The 18,810-nt window shown below is 54.1% G+C and overlaps 2 protein-coding genes across 4 annotated transcripts in view; both read right to left on the minus strand.

Annotated features, from left to right (window-relative positions):
• The window catches only part of Myh6 (myosin heavy chain 6), a 26,419-nt gene extending 14,879 nt beyond the window's left edge, over positions 1-11,540 (minus strand). For 2 of the 3 annotated variants that reach the window (XM_021203243.2, XM_021203242.2), the window contains exons 1-20: positions 10,120-10,181; positions 9,500-9,637; positions 8,990-9,207; positions 7,690-7,833; positions 7,295-7,451; positions 7,171-7,198; positions 6,838-6,949; positions 6,499-6,591; positions 5,845-5,908; positions 5,518-5,616; positions 4,949-5,052; positions 4,727-4,865; positions 4,046-4,314; positions 3,576-3,746; positions 2,243-2,552; positions 1,541-1,611; positions 1,130-1,217; positions 926-1,043; positions 665-788; positions 289-425 (exon numbers count right to left, since the gene is read on the minus strand). In XM_021203243.2, coding sequence (XP_021058902.1) covers positions 289-425; positions 665-788; positions 926-1,043; positions 1,130-1,217; positions 1,541-1,611; positions 2,243-2,552; positions 3,576-3,746; positions 4,046-4,314; positions 4,727-4,865; positions 4,949-5,052; positions 5,518-5,616; positions 5,845-5,908; positions 6,499-6,591; positions 6,838-6,949; positions 7,171-7,198; positions 7,295-7,451; positions 7,690-7,833; positions 8,990-9,190 — 2,429 coding nt within the window. In that variant the 5' untranslated portion in view covers positions 9,191-9,207; positions 9,500-9,637; positions 10,120-10,181. Of the gene's footprint in view, positions 1-288; positions 426-664; positions 789-925; positions 1,044-1,129; positions 1,218-1,540; positions 1,612-2,242; positions 2,553-3,575; positions 3,747-4,045; positions 4,315-4,726; positions 4,866-4,948; positions 5,053-5,517; positions 5,617-5,844; positions 5,909-6,498; positions 6,592-6,837; positions 6,950-7,170; positions 7,199-7,294; positions 7,452-7,689; positions 7,834-8,989; positions 9,208-9,499; positions 9,638-10,119; positions 10,182-11,450 lie in introns of those variants that run through there. The other variant, XM_029541947.1, reaches the window with a different exon arrangement.
• Positions 11,541-14,880: 3,340 nt separating this feature from the next.
• Positions 14,881-18,810, minus strand: part of Myh7 (myosin heavy chain 7) — a 22,941-nt gene continuing 19,011 nt past the window's right edge. The window contains exons 33-40 of the mRNA XM_029541337.1: positions 18,607-18,772; positions 18,331-18,455; positions 17,446-17,754; positions 16,999-17,202; positions 16,767-16,892; positions 16,384-16,659; positions 15,224-15,319; positions 14,881-15,111 (exon numbers count right to left, since the gene is read on the minus strand). Of these exons, the coding sequence (XP_029397197.1) occupies positions 14,881-15,111; positions 15,224-15,319; positions 16,384-16,659; positions 16,767-16,892; positions 16,999-17,202; positions 17,446-17,754; positions 18,331-18,455; positions 18,607-18,772 (1,533 nt within the window). The remainder of the gene's footprint in view (positions 15,112-15,223; positions 15,320-16,383; positions 16,660-16,766; positions 16,893-16,998; positions 17,203-17,445; positions 17,755-18,330; positions 18,456-18,606; positions 18,773-18,810) is intronic.

Below are 18,810 nucleotides of genomic sequence, written 5' to 3' on the forward strand. Positions count from 1 at the left end.
AAAAAAAAAAAAAAAAAAAAAAAAAAAAAGAAAGAGAATAAAATGCTTTTCAAAATCCTATACTAATTTATACATCTATAAATGACAGGCCAGCCTTCTTAATTCATCTGGTGTTTTAAAGTGTGGTGGAGTCTTTTCAAAATAGTTCAAAATGAGATCTGATGCAGTAGACTCACTTGTCCACACCACAGCAAGCAGTGGAGCCAGGGTCTGAATGCAGATCCCTGTAACTATTCCACACTGCTGGCCCTCCTCTCATCCGCCACTTGCCCTCCGTGCCTGCCTCACCTGCGTTCCACTATCTTCTTAAATTCAATGCGCATGAGCTGGCCTCGAGCCTGGGCCTGGATTCTGGTGATGATACGGCTCAGCCTTTCATCTCGCATCTCCTCCAGCAGCCCCAGCAGGCCCGCCTTGAAGAACACCTAAGGGCAAGGGGTAGAACCAATGCGGGGTGCAGCATCAACAAAGGGTGGCCAAGGTAGAGGAGGGTGGAAGAATGTTCAGTAAGGTCCCAGGGACCTATCACCTGTGCGGTCTAGGTCTGACTGTGGGCGTGGAAAAGGAGAGGGGTGGAGCCTGTGTGAGTCTGCCCCCCAGTCTCTGCTGTATCACTCAGCTTGGCTACCTGCTACGCAGCCATTATGGAGAGCTCTAGACTCACCTTGGTGTGACCAAACTTGTACTGGTTGTGGTCAATGTCCAGGGAGCCCAGCAGTTTCTCAGCCCCTTTCCTGCTATCAATGAATTGCCCCTCAGGGATGGCTGCTGGGTTCAGGATGCGATACCTTGGGAGGGAAAGTTCCCAGAGTCATTTGCATTCTGTGGGGTCTGCTCTGCCTATAGAATTCCAGGGCCATCACAGACCTCCCCTTCCACAAATGGAGCCCACCCCTGGCTCCCTGAGCCCTGGGACACCCCTTACCTCTGCCGGAAGTCCCCGTAGAGAATGCGGTTGGGGAAGCCCTTCCTGCAGATGCGGATGCCCTCCAGTACGCCATTGCATCGCAGCTGGTGCATGACCAGGGGGTTGTCCATCACCCCTGGGGCAGCAGGGGAGATGGAGGTCAGTCTATGGGTAAGCGGGTGCCAGGCAGCACCCCTGACTAAAGCCTTCCCTATGGCTCACCTGGAGCCTTTCGCTCATTGGGGATGATGCAGCGCACGAAGTGAGGGTGGGTGGTCTTCAGGTTTGTCATCAGCTTGTTCAGATTTTCCTGGATAAGGGTAGAGAGGAGAGTCAGGGGCCATATGAACCTTCTTCCCTTGGGTCTCTGAGTGCAGGGTTCCAGATATTCCATCACCAGAACCATCAACAGGAAGCGGGCTCGTTCTGGAGAGATGGCTCAGCCGTTAAAGGCTAGCTCACAGCAAAACAGAAGCGGGGTGAGTTCAGTCTCACAGTGTTAAATACCCAAAACGATCATGTAACTCTAGCTTCTTTCCGTCCCATACACAGAGCTTCACGGTAGAGGGCTGCAGCCCAGAGGCTCCGGCCTTACCCACTACAGGTGCTCTGGCATCTCTGGGCCTGTCTTACCCGGTGGAGAGCGGACACTGTCTGGAAGGATGAGCCTTTCTTCTTGCCTCCTTTGCCTTTACCACTGTCACCTAATGACATGGGAAGGACCAAAGAACAAGACCCTAAAGATACAGGAATTCTCAGGCAGGGCCAGGGCTCTGGTCTCCGGGGGCTATGTGACTTTGGGCCAACAATTTTCCAAGTCTATTTTCCACAAGGGTGGAAGTAACTACCTCTAAAATCTGGAAAGGGTGCTGGCTAAGACGCAGCCTCTAATATAGCCTACCCGCAGGTGTGAAAACACCACCCTGATCTTCCATCTCCTAATACTGCGGCCACTCTTCCTGTTATCTACTCTCCTTATACTTCACCCTAGTCATTTCCAACCACGCCCATTTTCTTCGTTCTCTCAACTGGAGGCTCATCTGCCCTATCCTTTGCTCAGCAATCTTCCCAACACATATTAAAAACTCCTTTATGCATGTTTCTGTGTTGGGCACCTGACAGTGCAGTGTGTGCCTCCCCTCCTGACCTCCAGTTGTTTTCAGACTTCAGGAGACAGACATGCGTGCCCATATCCATGACACAAGGTAGGGAGAGGTGCAGGGGAGTGCAGATGCACTGTGTTGTGCTCCCTCGCCTGCGGCCTCTGGACCCCCCCCCCACACACACACACACTTGAGGAAATCCCCTAGCCCACTGTAGGGGCTGCCCCCTCACCGGTATCAGCAGAAGCATAGGTGGAGAAGAGTGTAGCCATGAGCTTGAGGGAGGACTTCTGGTATAAACCCACCACCGTCTCATTGAGTGGGTCCTTGTTCTTTTCCAGCCAGCCCATAATGTTGTAGTCCACGGTGCCAGCATAGTGGACCAAGGAGAAGTGGGCTTCCTGCTTCCCCTTGACATTGCGAGGCTTCTGGAAGTTGTTGGACTTGCCCAGGTGGTTGTCGTACAGCTTGGCCTTGAAGGTCATGTCTGAGGCCTTGGGGAACATGCATTCCTCCTCCAGGATGGACATGATGCCCATGGGCTGAGAGTGTAGAGCAAGGAGAGAAAGGATGGGTAGTTACATTCCCAACTTCCAGGACTCCCATACTCTGAAAAGAAGGCTCTACAGACCCGCATTGCTGAAGGGTCAAAGGGTGCCTGGGCAGAACCCAGGAAGACAATATTCTTAGTGACCTTAAATCCAGTTATATCTGGAGCTACCCCACATATTTTTTTTTTCTTTTGCCCCGGTAGCCAAGTAGTTATGTGTTCCTAGTCACTCCCCTTAAAGCCCGCAGAGGGAAACATTCCTCTTTTTCAGGCTAGGGACAGATGCGTGTCCACAGAACTTGGCTGATGTCAGCAGCCATTGAAGGGTTGCCTGGGTGGATCCTGGTTCTGAAAAACACTTTTGCCTTCAGAGTATGGAATTCTTAATTTTTCTCAGGGCTAGAATTCTTTTGAGAATTTGGTAAAGCTGGAGACCATTTTTTCCCCCCTGGGAAGATGCATCTATTCCTTCCCCAAACCTTAGGGATTCTGTGGTGTCGGAGAGATGAGAACTTTGGTCTAGAATTCAAGTAGTGACTCAGCTTATGGGAAGGTTCCTTTTCGGTGAACAGTGACTGACCGCATGCAGGTCAGACACTTGGGTCCTGGCCTGCAGCAAAAGGCAAGGCACACTGCAGGCCATCATTACGCCACAGGGACTCCCACTCCTCTCCTGAGGAGATGGGCTGAGAATTGGTTATTTCTCAGCAAACAGGAAGGATACAAAACAAACACTTCCTGTTTGAGTCCAGGATTTTTCCATGATTGATGTTTCTTCTGTGGTAGAGAAAGGTGAGGAGTCACTGGGAGGTGACCAGCACAGAATGGAACAAGACTCAAGGTGTGAGGTGAGAAGATAGCAGCTGTGGGTGTTTGCGACCTCACAATGCGCAAAGCTGGGGCTGGGGAGCAGCTCGGGATTCTGGGGATTCTGGTCTCCTGAGGGTAGAAGGGATGGAATGACTATTTTGGGTTGGCAGAGAAGGGAGCTCAGAAGGGTAGAGGCAGGGCTCACCTTCTCAATGAGGTCGATGCAGGCCTGCAGGTCCATGCCGAAGTCGATGAACTCCCACTCGATGCCCTCCTTCTTGTACTCCTCCTGCTCCAGCACGAACATGTGGTGGTTGAAGAACTGCTGCAGCTTCTCATTGGTGAAGTTGATGCACAGCTGCTCAAAGCTGTTGAACTGCAGGGGTGAGGCAGCCAGTCAGGCAGGCCAACTGAGGGTCTGAGTGGCCAGAAGGGTGGGTCAGCCTAGGACTGTGCCACACACCTGCCCGAGCCTGGCACAGGCATGGCTGGTCCCCTCCTAGGTCATGGCAGGGAAGGGAGGGCTTCTCCTGAGGGCAGGGACAGTGATTGGCTCTAATGGGTCCCCACTGCTATCCCGTGCCTGGCCCATGGCTGGTCCTCCACATGTGACTGATGGTCTGAGTGGGTGGGTGAGGAACACATGGTGTCCCAGGCCAGGGCTCCCAGACTCACATCGAAGATCTCAAAGCCGGCGATGTCCAGGACACCTATGAAGTACTGGCGCGGCTGCTTGGTCTCCAGGGTTGCGTTGATGCGTGTCACCATCCAGTTGAACATCTTCTCGTACACTGACTTGGCCAGTGCCCCGATGGAATAGTACACTTGCTGTACACTCTGCCCCTTGGTGACATACTCGTTCCCCACCTTCACCCGAGGGTGACACAGGCCCTTGAGCAGGTCGGCTGAGTTCAGCCCCATGAGGTAGGCTGATTTGTCAGCATCTGATGGACAAGGAGAGTGGAAGCATTTTCAGTATTTCCATTCCTTTGTCCCACCTAACTTCTGTTTAGTGTGGCTGTGGGTCTATTTGCCATGTCCTTGATCCACCCCATCCCCCACCCCATCTCTCTGTCCCACAAGCCCCAGTTCCTCCTGTCATCCAGGGGGTTGATTGGGATCTAGCTGAAGAGCAGACCCGGAAGCAGGGCCTGGCCCTGGGTGAAGACACTGACCACTGCTTCCCTTATTGCTCCCAGTGTCCTCCTACTTTCTGTATTAGAATCCATACAACTTTGCCGCCAACCTAATCCCTTAAGACTTGTTGAAAAAAAACCGCTGCGCACAGCACAAGGGACTCAGTCCCCAGTGACTTCAGTACTTGAGGGTTGCCTCAACAGTGCACCTCCCTCATACCTTCTGTGCCGTCTGGCTCTGCCTGCTCCTCTCTCTGCTTCTGTTTGAACTTCATGTTCCCGTAGTGCATGATGGCGCCTGTCAGCTTGTAGACACCAGCCTTCTCCTCTGCTGTGAAGCTCAGCACATCAAAGGCACTCTGGGACAGAGGGAGAGGATGGGTGGAGGGTGACCCTGGAGCTCTCCGGAACCCCCAGGGCCATCTCCAGGCTCCTCACGTACATCAGTGGCCAAGAGCTCCTCAGAGTCATCAATGGAAGCCACGGACACCTCTCCCTGAGAGACGAAGGCGTAGTCGTACGGGTTGTTGGTGACCAGCAGCATGTCTGTGCCAAGCAGGGAGGGCAGGGCAGGAATGGGGAGGGGGAAGGAGGTAGAGGAAGGGAAGGAGGGAGAATGGAGAAAGAGCGGAGGGAGACAGGACAGGGAGGAGATAGAGAAGAGAACAGTCACTGAAGGCCAAAGTAGTGAAGGCACAGGGGGATCCAGGGAAGAAGCCCCGAGGCCCCGTGAAGGAGAAGGAGGAGTGTGCCGTGTGGGGAAAGCCTGTGAAGAGAAGATGTAAAGGGGAAGGAGGGAAAACATGGTGGAGAAGAGAGGGAAGACACAAAATGAGGAGTGAGGGACTTGACAGGGCATCAAGAGAGGTGCAGAGGTGCAGAGCAGCTAGCGGGAGGGGGGAGGAAGAGCGGAGCAGAGGGAAGAGGGAGCAGCGAGGTTGAACAGAGCCAGGGGAGAGGCCCCACGAGTAGGTTCTGGGAACAGCGTGGGCAGTAGGCAGGTCAGGTTACCCAGCAGCTCCGGCTTCTTGTTGGACAGGATCTGATAGAAGATGTGGTAGTTCCTCTCAGCCTTTAGCTGGAAGATCACCCGGGACTTCTCCAGAAGGTCTGAGGAACGGAGATGGGAGGATGGTGGGTGAAAAGGAAAGAGGTGAGTTCGCAAAAGAACAGGGAGCAGAGCCGGAGGCTCCCGCATGGCGGTCATGGAAACCAGGGAGAGGCTAGTTTCAGTAAAGACTATTAAAGCCATGAAGTAGGCAGAGATCTAGGCAGAAGTCAGACGGAGGAGATGGGGCTGCCCAAGGGGAGAGGAGCAAGCATCATGGCGGAACTCACAGGTCTCTATGTCTGCGGAAGCCAGCTTTCCAGTGGCTCCAAAGTGGATCCTGATGAATTTCCCCTGTGGGTAGACCAGAGTGAAGGCAGTCCCCAGAAGTACGGAATCAAAACGGGGACTTTGGCCCAACCCAGAGAGACCTGATGGTTCTAGGACGTAAAAGGCCTATCTGGTGTCACAGTTTAGTGTCAGTAAAACTAAGAAAAGGCTACTCACACCCAGATATCAGCGAGAAGCTGAGGGGAAAGCAGAGGCCAGGCTTAGTCTATGTCAGAGGCCTCTGGTTTGTGGCTCTCACCTCATCCCCCTTCATCCCCTCCGTGTTCGGTGAGGTAGATGTCCTAAGGGAATGACTTGGGAGGACGCTGACTTGATCAGTATGTAGAAATTCAGGCCTTTGTCTCCAGAACATATGGAAATGTTGGTAAGAGATCTCAAACATGACCCAAATATCTCTCTCTCTCTCTCTCTCTCTCTCTCTCTCTCTTCCTGCCTGTCTCTGTGTGTCTGTGTATGCCTGCATATATATATGTACTTAATGATACTCAAGCCAGGTGCAATATAATCAACAGTCTATCAACTCTTGACAAAACAGAACTCCATTTTCTTGACATGTTTGAGGTTATTTCTAGTAGTGGTCCAGGGTCACTCACAAAGCGGGAGGAGTTGTCATTCCGGACAGTCTTGGCGTTGCCAAAGGCCTCCAGAGCGGGGTTAGCCTGGATAATCTGATCCTCCAGGGTGCCCTGTGGAAGGAGCAGAGATGTGGGGGGTTTATCTTCCATCCACCTCTAGAAGGTTCTGGTTAGCTGGGAGCCTAAGCAAATCCTCAGGGCTAGGCTGAGGGTGGCTGCACAGCTGACGAGTCCTCGGTGCCACACAGGTCTCAGAGCATGTGTGTCCTGCCGGAAAGATCATTCATCTGCACCGACCCTCCCAAGCCCTGCTCTTCTCCCTGCAACTCCTTGGCTGAGCCTGTGACCCACGCTCACCTTGTTTGCATTAGGATTGTCCTTCTTGCTACGGTCCCCTATGGCTGCAATGCTGGCAAAGTACTGGATGACACGTTTTGTGTTCACAGTCTTCCCCGCTCCGGATTCTCCGCTTGAGGCAACAAGGGGTGGCGATCAGAGCCCAGGACTTCCACTATTGTTCATACAAAGTGCTCCACACCTGACCTTAAGCTTTGCCTTTCAAAGAGAGCCCAGCCCCCTCTCCCCATCCCCTTGCAATGAAAGCCTGAAGACTCTCCTTCACGGCTGTACCCGGTGGTCAGCCTGGCTGTCCTCACTCAAGACCCCAGTGGAGGGTTAGTGCTCACTCACGTGATGAGGATGGATTGGTTCTCCCGGTCTGGAAGAGAGAGAGGGGGAGAGGCGATGGGTTGAGGGATGCGAGTCCAGGTGAGAATTCAGGTTGAGGGGACCCAGGCCAGGGCACCAGGCTCACCTGTCAGCATGTACTGATAGGCATTGTCAGAGATGGAGAAGATGTGAGGAGGGGCCTCGCTCCTCTTCTTGCCCCGGTAGGCGGCCACCACTTCCGCATTGTACACTGGCAGCCACTTGTAGGGGTTGACGGTGACGCAGAAGAGGCCTGAGTAGGTCTGGGGTAGAAGACAGGGCCAGCATGTGGTTGGTAAGGGAAGACTAAGAAAGGCACTGGTGGCAGTCAGAGGCACCCCTGGCCACTTGAGCTGGCTCCCTTCATTCTGCTAGGATGAACCAGGCAGGCTGAGCGAGAGGACACTGGGACATCAGGGTGCTTTTTAACCCCCCTCTTTTCGGGTCCCCTGACCCGTGTAGGCCTCTACCGAGTTCCTGCAGTGTGTAGCAGTCACTCACGTAGATCATCCAGGCTGCATAGCGCTCCTTGAGGTTGTACAGCACAGCTGGCTCGTGCAGGAAGGTCAGCATGGCCATGTCCTCGATCTTGTCGAACTTGGGTGGGTTCTGCTGCATCACCTGGTCCTCCTTCACGGTCACCGTCTGGAGAAGCAGCGTGGGCGATAGGATGGATGACGACCTTCCCATGGGCTCTTGTCAGATCTCCTTTACCAGCCTCCTGCCCTTACCTAGTCCCTGACTTGGCCTCACTCCGCAAGTTCTTGGCTGACAAAGGTTTCAGTTTCCTGCTCCTAAGCTCCCTAGGACTTAGTTCCCAGGTAATTTTCCTGCCCAAGCTCTAGAGATGTTCTAGGGTTCCTTTCCTCTGCCAGCTCCTGACCCCGTCCAGTGATCATCTCTTTTCTGCCCCCTTGTGTTAAACAGACCAAGGCAAAGCTGGGGACTAGCAGCTCTAGATTCCATGTACGCTGTGCTGCGCCTCTGGGCCTGTCTCCTGAACATAGTTCTCACACGCTCTGTTGCTCCAGGAAAGCCTTTTCCCTGTGAGACAAGCAGCACACCCCAACCCCGAACTCCTTATCCATCCAAATTGGGGGTCGATTGGTGTCAGTGTCCTATGTCTTGATGCCAATAGCGTCTGCCCACTGGAATTCAAGTGGTTTTTACGGCGGAAGAGGTGGTGGCTCTTAACAGTTAAATGTTGCGCCTTCATAGTGACCAGAGCTCACGGAGCTGGGATAGATTACAATCCTTTGTGGGTTGTGACTATCAATGCACACATCCTGAGGAAGCAACATCCGGGTAAACCCGAGGGGCACACAGCTCTGAGCACTGCTGGTGATTCTCCCGGCTAGACTGAGCACCTGGGGAACAGGGGTTCCTTCGTCTGTCACTGGCCTCAGGAATCGGGTCCCAGCCCCAAAGTGTCTGCTCTCTTTGTTCATCTGGGTCTGAGTTTGCTCTTGGTTTAGGAGAAGGGAATGTGAGAAAGTGAACTCTTGGGGGAAACAGGCACAGACGGGAGGGACGCAAGTGCTAGAAAGGGGAGCTGCCTTTAATGCCCTGCTGGTGCCTTTGTATAAAGACCTCTCTGAGGAGGACAGTGTCTTTCTGACAAACGAGCATCTCTTGGGTGACAGCCTGGCGTACCTGTTTGGGTCCCCCTGAGATGGTTCTCTAGGGAATATATCTTGGCATCCCCACCTCTTCTCAGGCTCCTCAGCTCTCACCTCAGGAGGCTCTGCTCCAACCCCTTCTCCCAAGCCGCCCTCCCCTGACTTGCCACCATTGCACATACCTTGCCGTTTTCCGTTTCGGCAGTGACTTTGCCCCCTTCCCGGGATACGATCTTGGCCTTAACATACTCCTCCTTGTCATCAGGCACAAAGCACTCTGTGCGGATGTCAAAGGGCCGGGTCTGGGCCTCTAGGCGCTCCTTCTCTGACTTGCGGAGGTACTGGGCCGCTGCCCCGAAGTCAGCCATCTGGGCGTCCGTCATTCTGTCACTCTTAAACTCTTATGGGGGAGATAGGAGGGATCTGTCTGTCATTCCTGGTGTGGGCTGGGCTTCCACGTAAAGTCCTGACTTTCCTACACCACCCCTTCCCTGCCTCTTTTACACCATAGCCTACGGCTCTCCCACCAGGACTCTGTGTAAAGCGCCTGCCTCTCTGTCCGAGGTCTATGTGAGGTAAGGGTGACTGAGGTTTGACTAAGAGTGCCGGGCAGCTGGGCAGAGAAAGAGAGAGCTGGAAGCCTGACTTCCGGGAGAATTGCGATCTGCCGTCTATAGGGGAAACATCCTCACCTGGTTAACTTTTCACAGAGAATCCTGAAGAATTTGGACCACAGCTGGAATGAGGCACCCCCGAGGTGGTGCAGCTGGACGGAGAGAAGAACAGGCAGGAAGAGGAGTAGCAGAGGCCGGGAGACCAATCCAGAGATCCTGACCAGGACGGAACAGGACAAGCCGGGGAGTGAGGAAGGTAAGAGAGCACCCAGCAGGACCGAAGCCGTGGCTCCGTAACCGGTGGGAACCCCGAGGTGTGATTCCCAGCACTCTGACGCAGGATGGAAGGAAGGGGGGATACAAATGAGAAGGGGAGAAAAGGTGAAGCGAGAAACGGGTGGAAAGGAAGGACACGCGAGAAGGCAAGGCACGGAGACAGTAGAGGGAGATGGAGTAGACAGCGCAGGGCAGATCTTGCTGAAGACGGAAGACCCAAGGTAAACCAAGACAAAGGAGAGGGCATCCTCAGGAGGAAGATGGAGGAGAACCTCTGCCACTGAGAACTTCCCAGGCTGGTGGAAGGCCACCCTAGCAGATCTCTGACTGGCCGGAACCCCACTTCCAGGGAAGGCAGTTTCCTTCTAGGTGGGGAGAGGTCTGGTGTGGGTGGAGAACCCCCACCCGAAACTCCCTCTTACCTGGGTTGGAGAAATCTGTCTGACAGCTCTCTGCGCTCCAGCCCCTTTATATCCCATCCCATGTGCCTGCTGCCTAAATTTGGAGTCGGTTGGGACCCTCCCTCCCACTTCCCTCCTGTCCTGGCTCCTCCTCCTTTGATCCCTTGGCTCTGGAGGTGACAGGAGGACAGCAGGGCCCCAAGGTTTGCCCATGAAAGGTCTGTTGCCCTCGCCCCTCTGGCTCCATGGCCTTTTTTTAGTCCTTGGGCACATTCCTCCTCCCCAAAGGGCCGATGGGCAGATAGAGGGGAGACAGGAGCGTCTCACACCACCTCCCCTACCCAGGCCCTTACCTCAGTTATTTTTAATCTGAAGGGTGAGTTGAACAACTGGGTAAGGGTCACCTTCTCTTCCAGGCTTAATATTTGTCCCCTGCCTCCAGCGCACAAGCTCCCATCCCAGGCTCTCCCTTCCCCCGTTCCACCCTGGCCATCTGCACCGCTTCAGGCTGAGGGGAGCCTCCTCCTCTCAGACCTGGAGTTCCACAGTGCTGGCTCCCCAGAGACAAAGCCATGATGGCCAGGGAGAGCACCCATTTTGCGGGTGCATGACTCAGTTTCCCTTTGAAAGTAAGAGAATTCTACGCTCCCCTCCTCTCTCTCTCCTTACTCTGTGCAGATACTGTCTGTACTCCCTGTTGTCCGCATCTCTAGACAGGTGTCCTCCAAAGACTTTGCTACCTTGGCTTAGGGACACACATAGAGTGTCCATTCTGTTTTCCATGGTCCCTGACATGCAGGCCATCGCTCTATCTCTTTAAACCACGGGAGGGACTCGCCCACTTTGCCTTGGGCAATTTACACACAAACCTGCAGTCTGGTAACCTCACGCACAGAACTGAACAGCTGCACAGCCATGCCCGTTTTTTCAGTCAGACACACACACCCCCACACACACATGTACACAGACAGACTTTACACATTAACCCAGTTAAGCCTGCAGATTTCCTTTCTTGCTTCTACACATACTGATCCATATATATATCATGCACCATCATGTTTGGTCATGTAGGTTTTTACCCTCCCTCTGCAACCCTCCACTCCTGATGGGAGGTGGGGAGGGGGAAGGCCAGAGGTGTTAATCCCGGGGCTGAGGGAGAAAGGGTATAAATGGGGGTTGCTCCCTTCCGCCTCCCCAGGCTGCCAGAGGATGCAGTGCTGCTTCCGATGCCTGGCAGACTCAGAGATTTACACCAGTTGTTCCCAGGCTCCAGATTCCAAATGGGCAGGGGCTCTGCAGACTGACCCCTTCCCAAGTGCCCTTCTCTAACCCTCCTGGGGCCTTATACTCACTCGCATGCCCTCCTTTGTGGCACCACCAAACACCCAAGGCCCAGAGGCGACCCCTGTTCTCCAGGGTTGCTGTCTTTTCAGAGGTCATAGGTGTCGGGTCTTTAGCAGGTTATGCCTGTTATAACTAAGTAGACATCGTGTTCAGGAGACAAAGCCAGACTCCCCTGCTCTGGCTTTCCCCGACACCCTCACACCCAGGAACACTCACTTTCCCTGCTCCCAGCTCCCACCCTATCTACAGTCACCTCTCAATATAGCTCTAGAGTGTGGAGGCGGGCAGGACACACAGCGGTCAGTTTTTCTGGGTACAGCACTCTCCGTGATATGGTGTCTCCCCAAGGTCGCCGGCCCCCTAGGATAGTTCACTTCCCTTATGGTGGGTGGGGGCAGGAGCGTACACCTTCCTCCAGGGCTCTTAGGTCTTGCATGCAGTATTCTCGAAGGGACCTGATTCAACCTTGCATTCCCATTTGCAGGCACCTATGCCAAATGGTTGCTCTTTGAGGATAAAGGCCACCTGTCTGCAGCTGTGTCCCTGGAGGTCACTTGAGGCTCCGGTGTGCAAGCCCATGGCCTAATATGTCACTGCCTGGTTCTCAAGCTCTTGAGGGCATGATAAGGTACTGAGAACATTGGGTCAGCCTGGGTCAGGTCCAAGAGACAAAGGCCAGGCTCTGTCCTCGGGAAACCTAGAATGCCACTCAGGCCAAACTTGGTATGGGTAGTGGGGGCTCATGGGGGATGGTGGGCGCAGAGTTCCCACTGCCTCCTATGGAAGATGCAACAAGGAAGGAGTTAACTCAGTTCTGGGCTCTGCCCTCTTGTGTGGCCTGGTTTGCCCTCTTCTTCCTTTCCTAGGCCCCCTTGTTTCCCCTGGCTCTCACATACTCTTTCCAGCTGCCTCCCAAGCCAGTCCTGCAGTCTGATGAACATTCTAGAGTGTGTGGACACAGATGGATGCTCTGGTCACAGGTGAGAAGGACCGTCCCTTTGTTACCTGCCCCCCCCCCCGTCTCTGTCTGTTCCTGTGTCTACCTTCTGTACCCTGTCTCGACATCAGCCCTGGCCTCTGCTGTTCCGGCGCTCATACCAGGGCTCTGCCTTCAGCAGGCTGATCTCACGGAGCACTCAACCTGGCTTGTCCTTGCTTCCATGTCTTGCCCCAGGTTCTTCCTCTACTCTCTCCAGCTTCCCTTCTCCTCGACTTTCATGATTTGCATCTAAGGGTAGCCCGGGCTCTTCCCTTTATGGTCTCGTTAACAGCGCTTCCAGATTCTCTGTTCCAGGCTCCCCATCTTCTCTCCTCACCCATTCTGAGCATCATCCTTATCTTGAGGCTCTACCACCAGTCCTCGACCCTCTGTGTGCACAGCCTGGCCGCCCGTGAAGCACCTTTCTCCCTTGCTCTGTTAGGCTCTGCCTTAGGTTCCCTGGACTTCCCCACACATCCCCTTCATCCAGTGAGATCCTCTTTAGACTCTACTGATCTCTTCGCTGCTGCTCAGGTCTGATCTAGGAAGAGGGGTGGGCTTAGTCGGGAGACGGGATGAGGGTGTAAAGAGGAGACTTGGGGGGCCTGGGCTCTTCTTTCTGTGGCCTCCTTATGCCCAGAATCTCTTCCTTTTCTGTTTCCTCTGCTCACGCTGTGTGTTGGTTTCCCAGCTCTTCTGACTGCCACTGATCGGCTGACCTTTCCTTCTTCCTTCCTTATTCCGTCCTCTGTTCTCCCTCTCCTGCTGTTTTTGCTATTGGTAACCAACCCTTCATCCTCAGCACAGGACCCATGCTCTAATTGCCTAACTCAGTGGTCAGAACACAGAGGGCTGTTGAACAGGAGTCTGGTCATACACGAGTGTGTCTATAGGTGGGGTTGAGGGGAGACTCAAAGAGCTGTCTTCAAATCCCATCCTCTTTCAGATCCACATTCCTGACCCTACCCTCCGCAGCCCAGCTGTGGCAGAGTATCTCGGGAACTAGCTTGGCTTAGCTGGAGCAGACTCGCTCACTCTTTTTTCTACCCCCAGGCCTGCCAGTGATTTAGTTCCCCCTCCTTCCAAAATCTGGTCCCTCTGTTGTCTGCTTTCTCTTGAGATGGCTTGCCATACCTAAGGCCAGACTCTGTCTTCCAGCTGCTGTGGAGGTAAAAAACCTTGAAAATGGAAGTCATGGAGGGGAAATGAAGGAAGAAATGAATGCTGCAGACCAGGGGTTGGGTCCTGGGAGGATGGGGAGGAGGAGAGGTAGCTTAAGGTTACTGTCCTCCTGGCTAAGTGGAAGGGGTGAGGGCCACTGTGGATAGCTGTGTTTGGAATGCCACGTGACTGCATCTCTCATCCCATGTCCTCTCAGAGACCTGCCTGGAATGGGGTCTAAGGGGACATTACCACATCTGCTGAGGAGGGGTCATACCTCTGCAGACTGAAAAATCACTGGTCAGTTCTTACACCCCAGGACTACTGGGGTGCCCAGCTCTGCATATTATCAGTGTAGGATGCGAACTAGTAGTGGCACCTAGGTGTGTGGTGGATGGACTTCTTCCAGAGGATGAGCTTCCAGAGGATGGGCTTCCAGAGGATGGGCTTCCAGAGTTCCAGGTGAGTTCAGAGGCTTCTCTAAAGCCTGTTTCAACCTGACAGGCACTGGGCCTGGGGAAGTCACAAGGAGCTATCACTTCTTGCCATGTTTGGCTGGAGGAGGATCTATGAGCCAGTGCTGTACTGGGAAGGCTCCGAACTTCACAGGGTCCTAGGGATCGGCCTTTGCCATGTCCCCTCCTTCTTCCAAGCCCCACCTCCCCACCCTAGAGCCCAGGGACCGAGGTCAGAGAAGAAGAGTCCAGAGGCAGGATTTGGCTTTAAGGAAAATAGCTTTATTCTGCTTCCACCTAAAGGGCTGTTGCAAAGGCTCCAGGTCTGGGGGCTTCACGGGCACCCTTAGAGTTGGGTAGCACAAGATCTACTCCTCATTCAGGCCCTTTTGAAATAAAAACAAAGTCCAAATTAGCTCTGGGGAGGCCAGCACTGTGGGAACAACGCATGGACACTAAAGTTGAGACTAGGGCACCTGGTGGGTGGAGACCCTTGTGTGACCTTGAGGGATCCCCTCTGTTGGCAGGGATATGTTTCCAGGGGTCGGCGTGGAAGGAGAACGTTCTGTAGATAAGGGCTCTTGACTAGGAGGGAGGGAAGCTGCCTCTGTGAGATCAGTGGAGCCCTTGGCATATTCTTTACATGCTTGAGTTTCAGGGATAGAAGCCGGAATGAAGTGGGAAATAGACACAGTAGCTGGGGGGGAGGGGGGGAGGACTGGCTCTAACCGGTATGTATAAATAGGGACCATATAGGGTTTCTGACTCCCAGAATCGCTGCAAATGAGGTCACAGAGTACCTTAGATGTCACTCAATCACCTTAGCCTTTGGGGCTTTGTGGTTCAGCTAGGGACTAAATGAAACAGCGCTGTCTGAAGGGGCAGAGGAGTTGTGCCTGCTGTGGGAGGTGACAAGTGAGGTCCAGGGGAGGGACCCACCTTGGCACCAATGTCCCGGCTCTTGGCCCGCAGCTTGTTGACCTGGGACTCGGCGATGTCCGCCCTCTCCTCCGCCTCATCCAGCTCGTGCTGCACCTTGCGGAACTTGGACAGGTTGGTGTTGGCCTGCTCCTCCTATGAGTGGATAAAGGAGATGGGTCAGAAGGGTCTCTTAGGATTCCGATCTAGGCAGGGCTGGCACCCTGTGTCCCTTCCTCCTGGCTTCAACCCCAGTAGGGTCACTCACCGCCTCCTCGGCCTGGCGCTTGTAGGCCTTCACCTTCAGCTGCAGCTTGTCCACCAGGTCCTGCAGCCGCAGTAGGTTCTTCCTGTCTTCCTCTGTCTGGAGGTCAGAGGAGGGCAGGAGGTGAGGGTGCATGGACCTAGGGGGGCAGCGTCCCCACCCTGGCTTCTCTTGTCTTCTTCATTCTGAATGCTACATTCTGAGCCAATGCTTGCTCTCTGGTCCTCACAGAATATCTGAATTTGCTTATAATTTCTTACTCAAGTAGCAACCCCCCCCCTTTTTTTTTTTGCAGCCAAGGCTAGTAGTCTCAAACACATGACCCTCCTGCCTCAGCTTCTTATGTATTGGGATCATAGGCATACACCACAAATAGGCATACACCACAAATAGGCATACACCACAAATAGGCATACACCACTTGGAATGTGAATATTTTAAATATTGAGAGAGAACCCAATAAGCTACCGGGATGCCTGAAAGAGTCCAGTGACTTATGTTCCCTGTCCTAGGGAGCAGGATCCTGAAGGCCCTGGAACACCACGGAGCATAAACCCGCTGGCCCTGGGCCTGGCATGCACTGGGAGTGACTCTGGGGTTGTAAGCATGATGGAATTTTCTGGGCTGCCGTGGACGGACACGAACTTGATCTAGGCTAAGGGCAAAGTGTGCTTAGAGGGCGTAGCATGCTAGACAGAAAGACAAACAAACTCCTAATGGAACACTGCGGAAAGCTGGGTTTGTGCTGCCCTGGGAACCTGAAGCGTTTTGAGACTTATTTGAATGGCTTTGGTGTCTTTGGTAGCAGGCCTGGCTATAAATTTTCTGCTGGAGAAGGGTATTGCTGCTTGTGGCCATGCCTGTCTAGAGCATATCTCTGGTAGATGGGATGAAGGTCTATGTCAAGGTGGAACACACAGGCTATGAAGCTCAATCATGGTCCTCTGGGCCAGGGGACAAGAGTCCATGACTGGACAGAGTGGAAGGACATCCAGGGGCTGCACACCAACTCTGGCTAGGGAAAGGTAGCAAGCTCTCTCTCTCTCTCTCTCTCTCTCTCTCTCTCTCTCTCTCTCTCTCTCTCTCTCTCTCTTTGGTTGCTTGGTTGCTTGGTTGTGGCTCTAGGCCATTGTGTCAGAGCCATGATAACAGCCCTGCCCAACCTGGTAGGTGAGCTCCTTGATGCGCCGCTCGCTCTTCCTCATGCCCTTCACAGACTCTGCATTGCGCTTCTGCTCAGCCTCCAGCTCGTTCTCCAGCTCCCGGACCCGGGCCTCCAGCTTCTGCAGCTGCTTCTTGCCGCCCTTGAGGGCGATCTGCTCTGCCTCGTCCAGACGGTGCTGCAAGTCCTTGATGGTCTGCTCCATGTTCTTCTTCATGCGCTCCAGGTGGGCGCTGGTGTCCTGCTCCTTCTTCAGCTCCTCAGCCATCATGGCGGCCTGTGCGCGGGAGAGGGGGGCATGTGGTCTGCTCAGGTCTTCGTGGCCTCACTGCCCAGGCTAGGGGGATGCTGCTCTGGAGTGGGCAGGCAGAGGAGGGGACTCACATCTGTGATGGCCTTCTTGGCCTTCTCCTCTGCATTCCTACACTCTTGCACTGCCTCCTCTACTTCTGTCTGGAGCTGGGATAGGTCTGCCTCCATCTTCTTCTTCTGGTTGATGAGGCTGGTGTTCTGGGAAGAGAGTGGCAGAGCAGAAAAAAACCCTGAGTGTCTCTGAGGGGCTCCTTCCCCTGTCTGTCATCTGCTGAGCTCAGGAATATACAGGGTACCCCCTCACCTGCGAGTGCAGCAGCTGCACCCGCTCGCTGGTCTCAATCAGCTCCTGCTCTGCCAGCTTCCGAGACCTCTCCGTCTGCTCCACCACAGCCCGCAGCTCCTCCAGCTCCGCCTGCAGCAGGTTGTTGCGCCGTTCCACGATGGCGATGTTCTCCTTCAGGTCGTCGTTGGCACGGACAGCATCATCCAGCTGGATTTGAGTGTCCTGAGGATCAGGAAAATGAGTGTAAGCTAGACAATCGGCTGTGGTGCCTTCATGAAGCTGTACCCCAGGATTGGACATGGGTGGAAAGTCCATTGCAGTTGCTTTGGGTTGGCCTGTCGGTTATCTCTACAATGATGGCAAGACAAGAGAGAGAGGCAGTGTCCCTAGCATCTATGTAGCACTTATAGAAGCCAGCCCTTCCCTAGGTGAGGTGACCTCCTGTTTCCAGAAGTCTCCAGGTACCTTCAGCAAACTCTGGAGGCTCTTCACTTGTTTCTGGGCCTCAGCAGCCATACGGTTGGCATGACTGAGCTGGATCTCCATCTCGTTGAGGTCGCCCTCCATCTTCTTCTTCACCCGCAGGGCCTCATTGCGGCTGCGCGTCTCCGCATCCAGGGAGGTCTGCAGGGAGTCCACCACCCGCAGGTGGTTGCGCTTGGCCTGCTCCATCTCCTCGTCCTTCTCTGCCAGCTTCCTTTCGATCTCTGCCTTGATCTGGTTGAACTCCAGCTGGGCGCGGAGGATCTTGCCCTCCTCGTGCTCCAGGGAGGCCTGGAAAGGATGTGGGGAGAAGGTTTTGCAGGCATATAGTCAGAGACCAGGGCAGAAGCAAGGATCTGTCTAAAAACCATGGTACAGAGAGCATTTGGGAATGGTATACATGACTCCGTAGGAGATGCAGAAGAAGAAAATGAGAGAGTGTGTGTACAAGAGAAATGAAAGCAAGCTGAAGAGAAGGGGATGCAGACTCCCAGGGGGGCGGAGGGAGCCAGCTTGAAGACAAAGAGGAAAATGAAAAGTGTTGCCAAGGAAACAGAGGCAATGAAGCAGAGAGTGAAAAAAAAAAAAAAAAAAAAACCCACGGGCAGGCAGAGGTGGAAAGTGGAATGAACTGAAATAGGAGTCTCTCTAACATACAGTAAATAAAATGTTTGCATGAAGGAACTTGAGTGACCTTGAACTCATCTGACATTGACAACTGTTTACCGGGTGCCTGCTATGTCAAGCACCATCTTAGACTCTGGCAATGGACCACTGAGGAGGAAGTTGGGCAAAGGGCAGATGGGAGCAGGGACCAAAGTCTAGATTGCAGTCCCTACCTAGCCCCGCTCCCTCCTGCATGCCCACCTCAGCCTCCTCCAGGGCCGACTGCAGCTCCAGCTTCTCAGCCTCCAGCTGCTTTCGGATCTTCTCCAGCTCATGGATGCTCTTCCCCGTGGAGCCCAGCTGCTCAGTCAGGTCTGAGATCTCCTCTGTGGGGGCACATAGTGACTCAGTCAGGAACTTCTGGGGTCTCAACAGTGTAGGGGTTTGCTTCTTTCCCTGGACTGCTGGGGTCCTCAGGGATGGGGACATGGCCCTCCCCTTTCCCCACGGCCCTTCCCTGTCCCCCAGCTCGCCCACCCTGGAGGTTCTTGTTCTCCCGCTTGAAGGTCTCCAGGTGCTCCAGAGACTCCTCATAGGCGTTCTTGAGCTTGAAGAGCTCTGTGCTCAGGGAGCGCGCCTCCTTCTGGGAAGACTCCAGCTCTGACTGAGACTCCTCATACTTCTGCTTCCACTCAGCCAGGATCTGTAGGGAAGGAGCGCCTTGTGACCAGAGCTGCCCCA

Source organism: Mus pahari, chromosome 8 (assembly GCF_900095145.1).
Source record: "Mus pahari chromosome 8, PAHARI_EIJ_v1.1, whole genome shotgun sequence".
Lineage (NCBI taxonomy): Eukaryota > Metazoa > Chordata > Mammalia > Rodentia > Muridae > Mus > Mus pahari.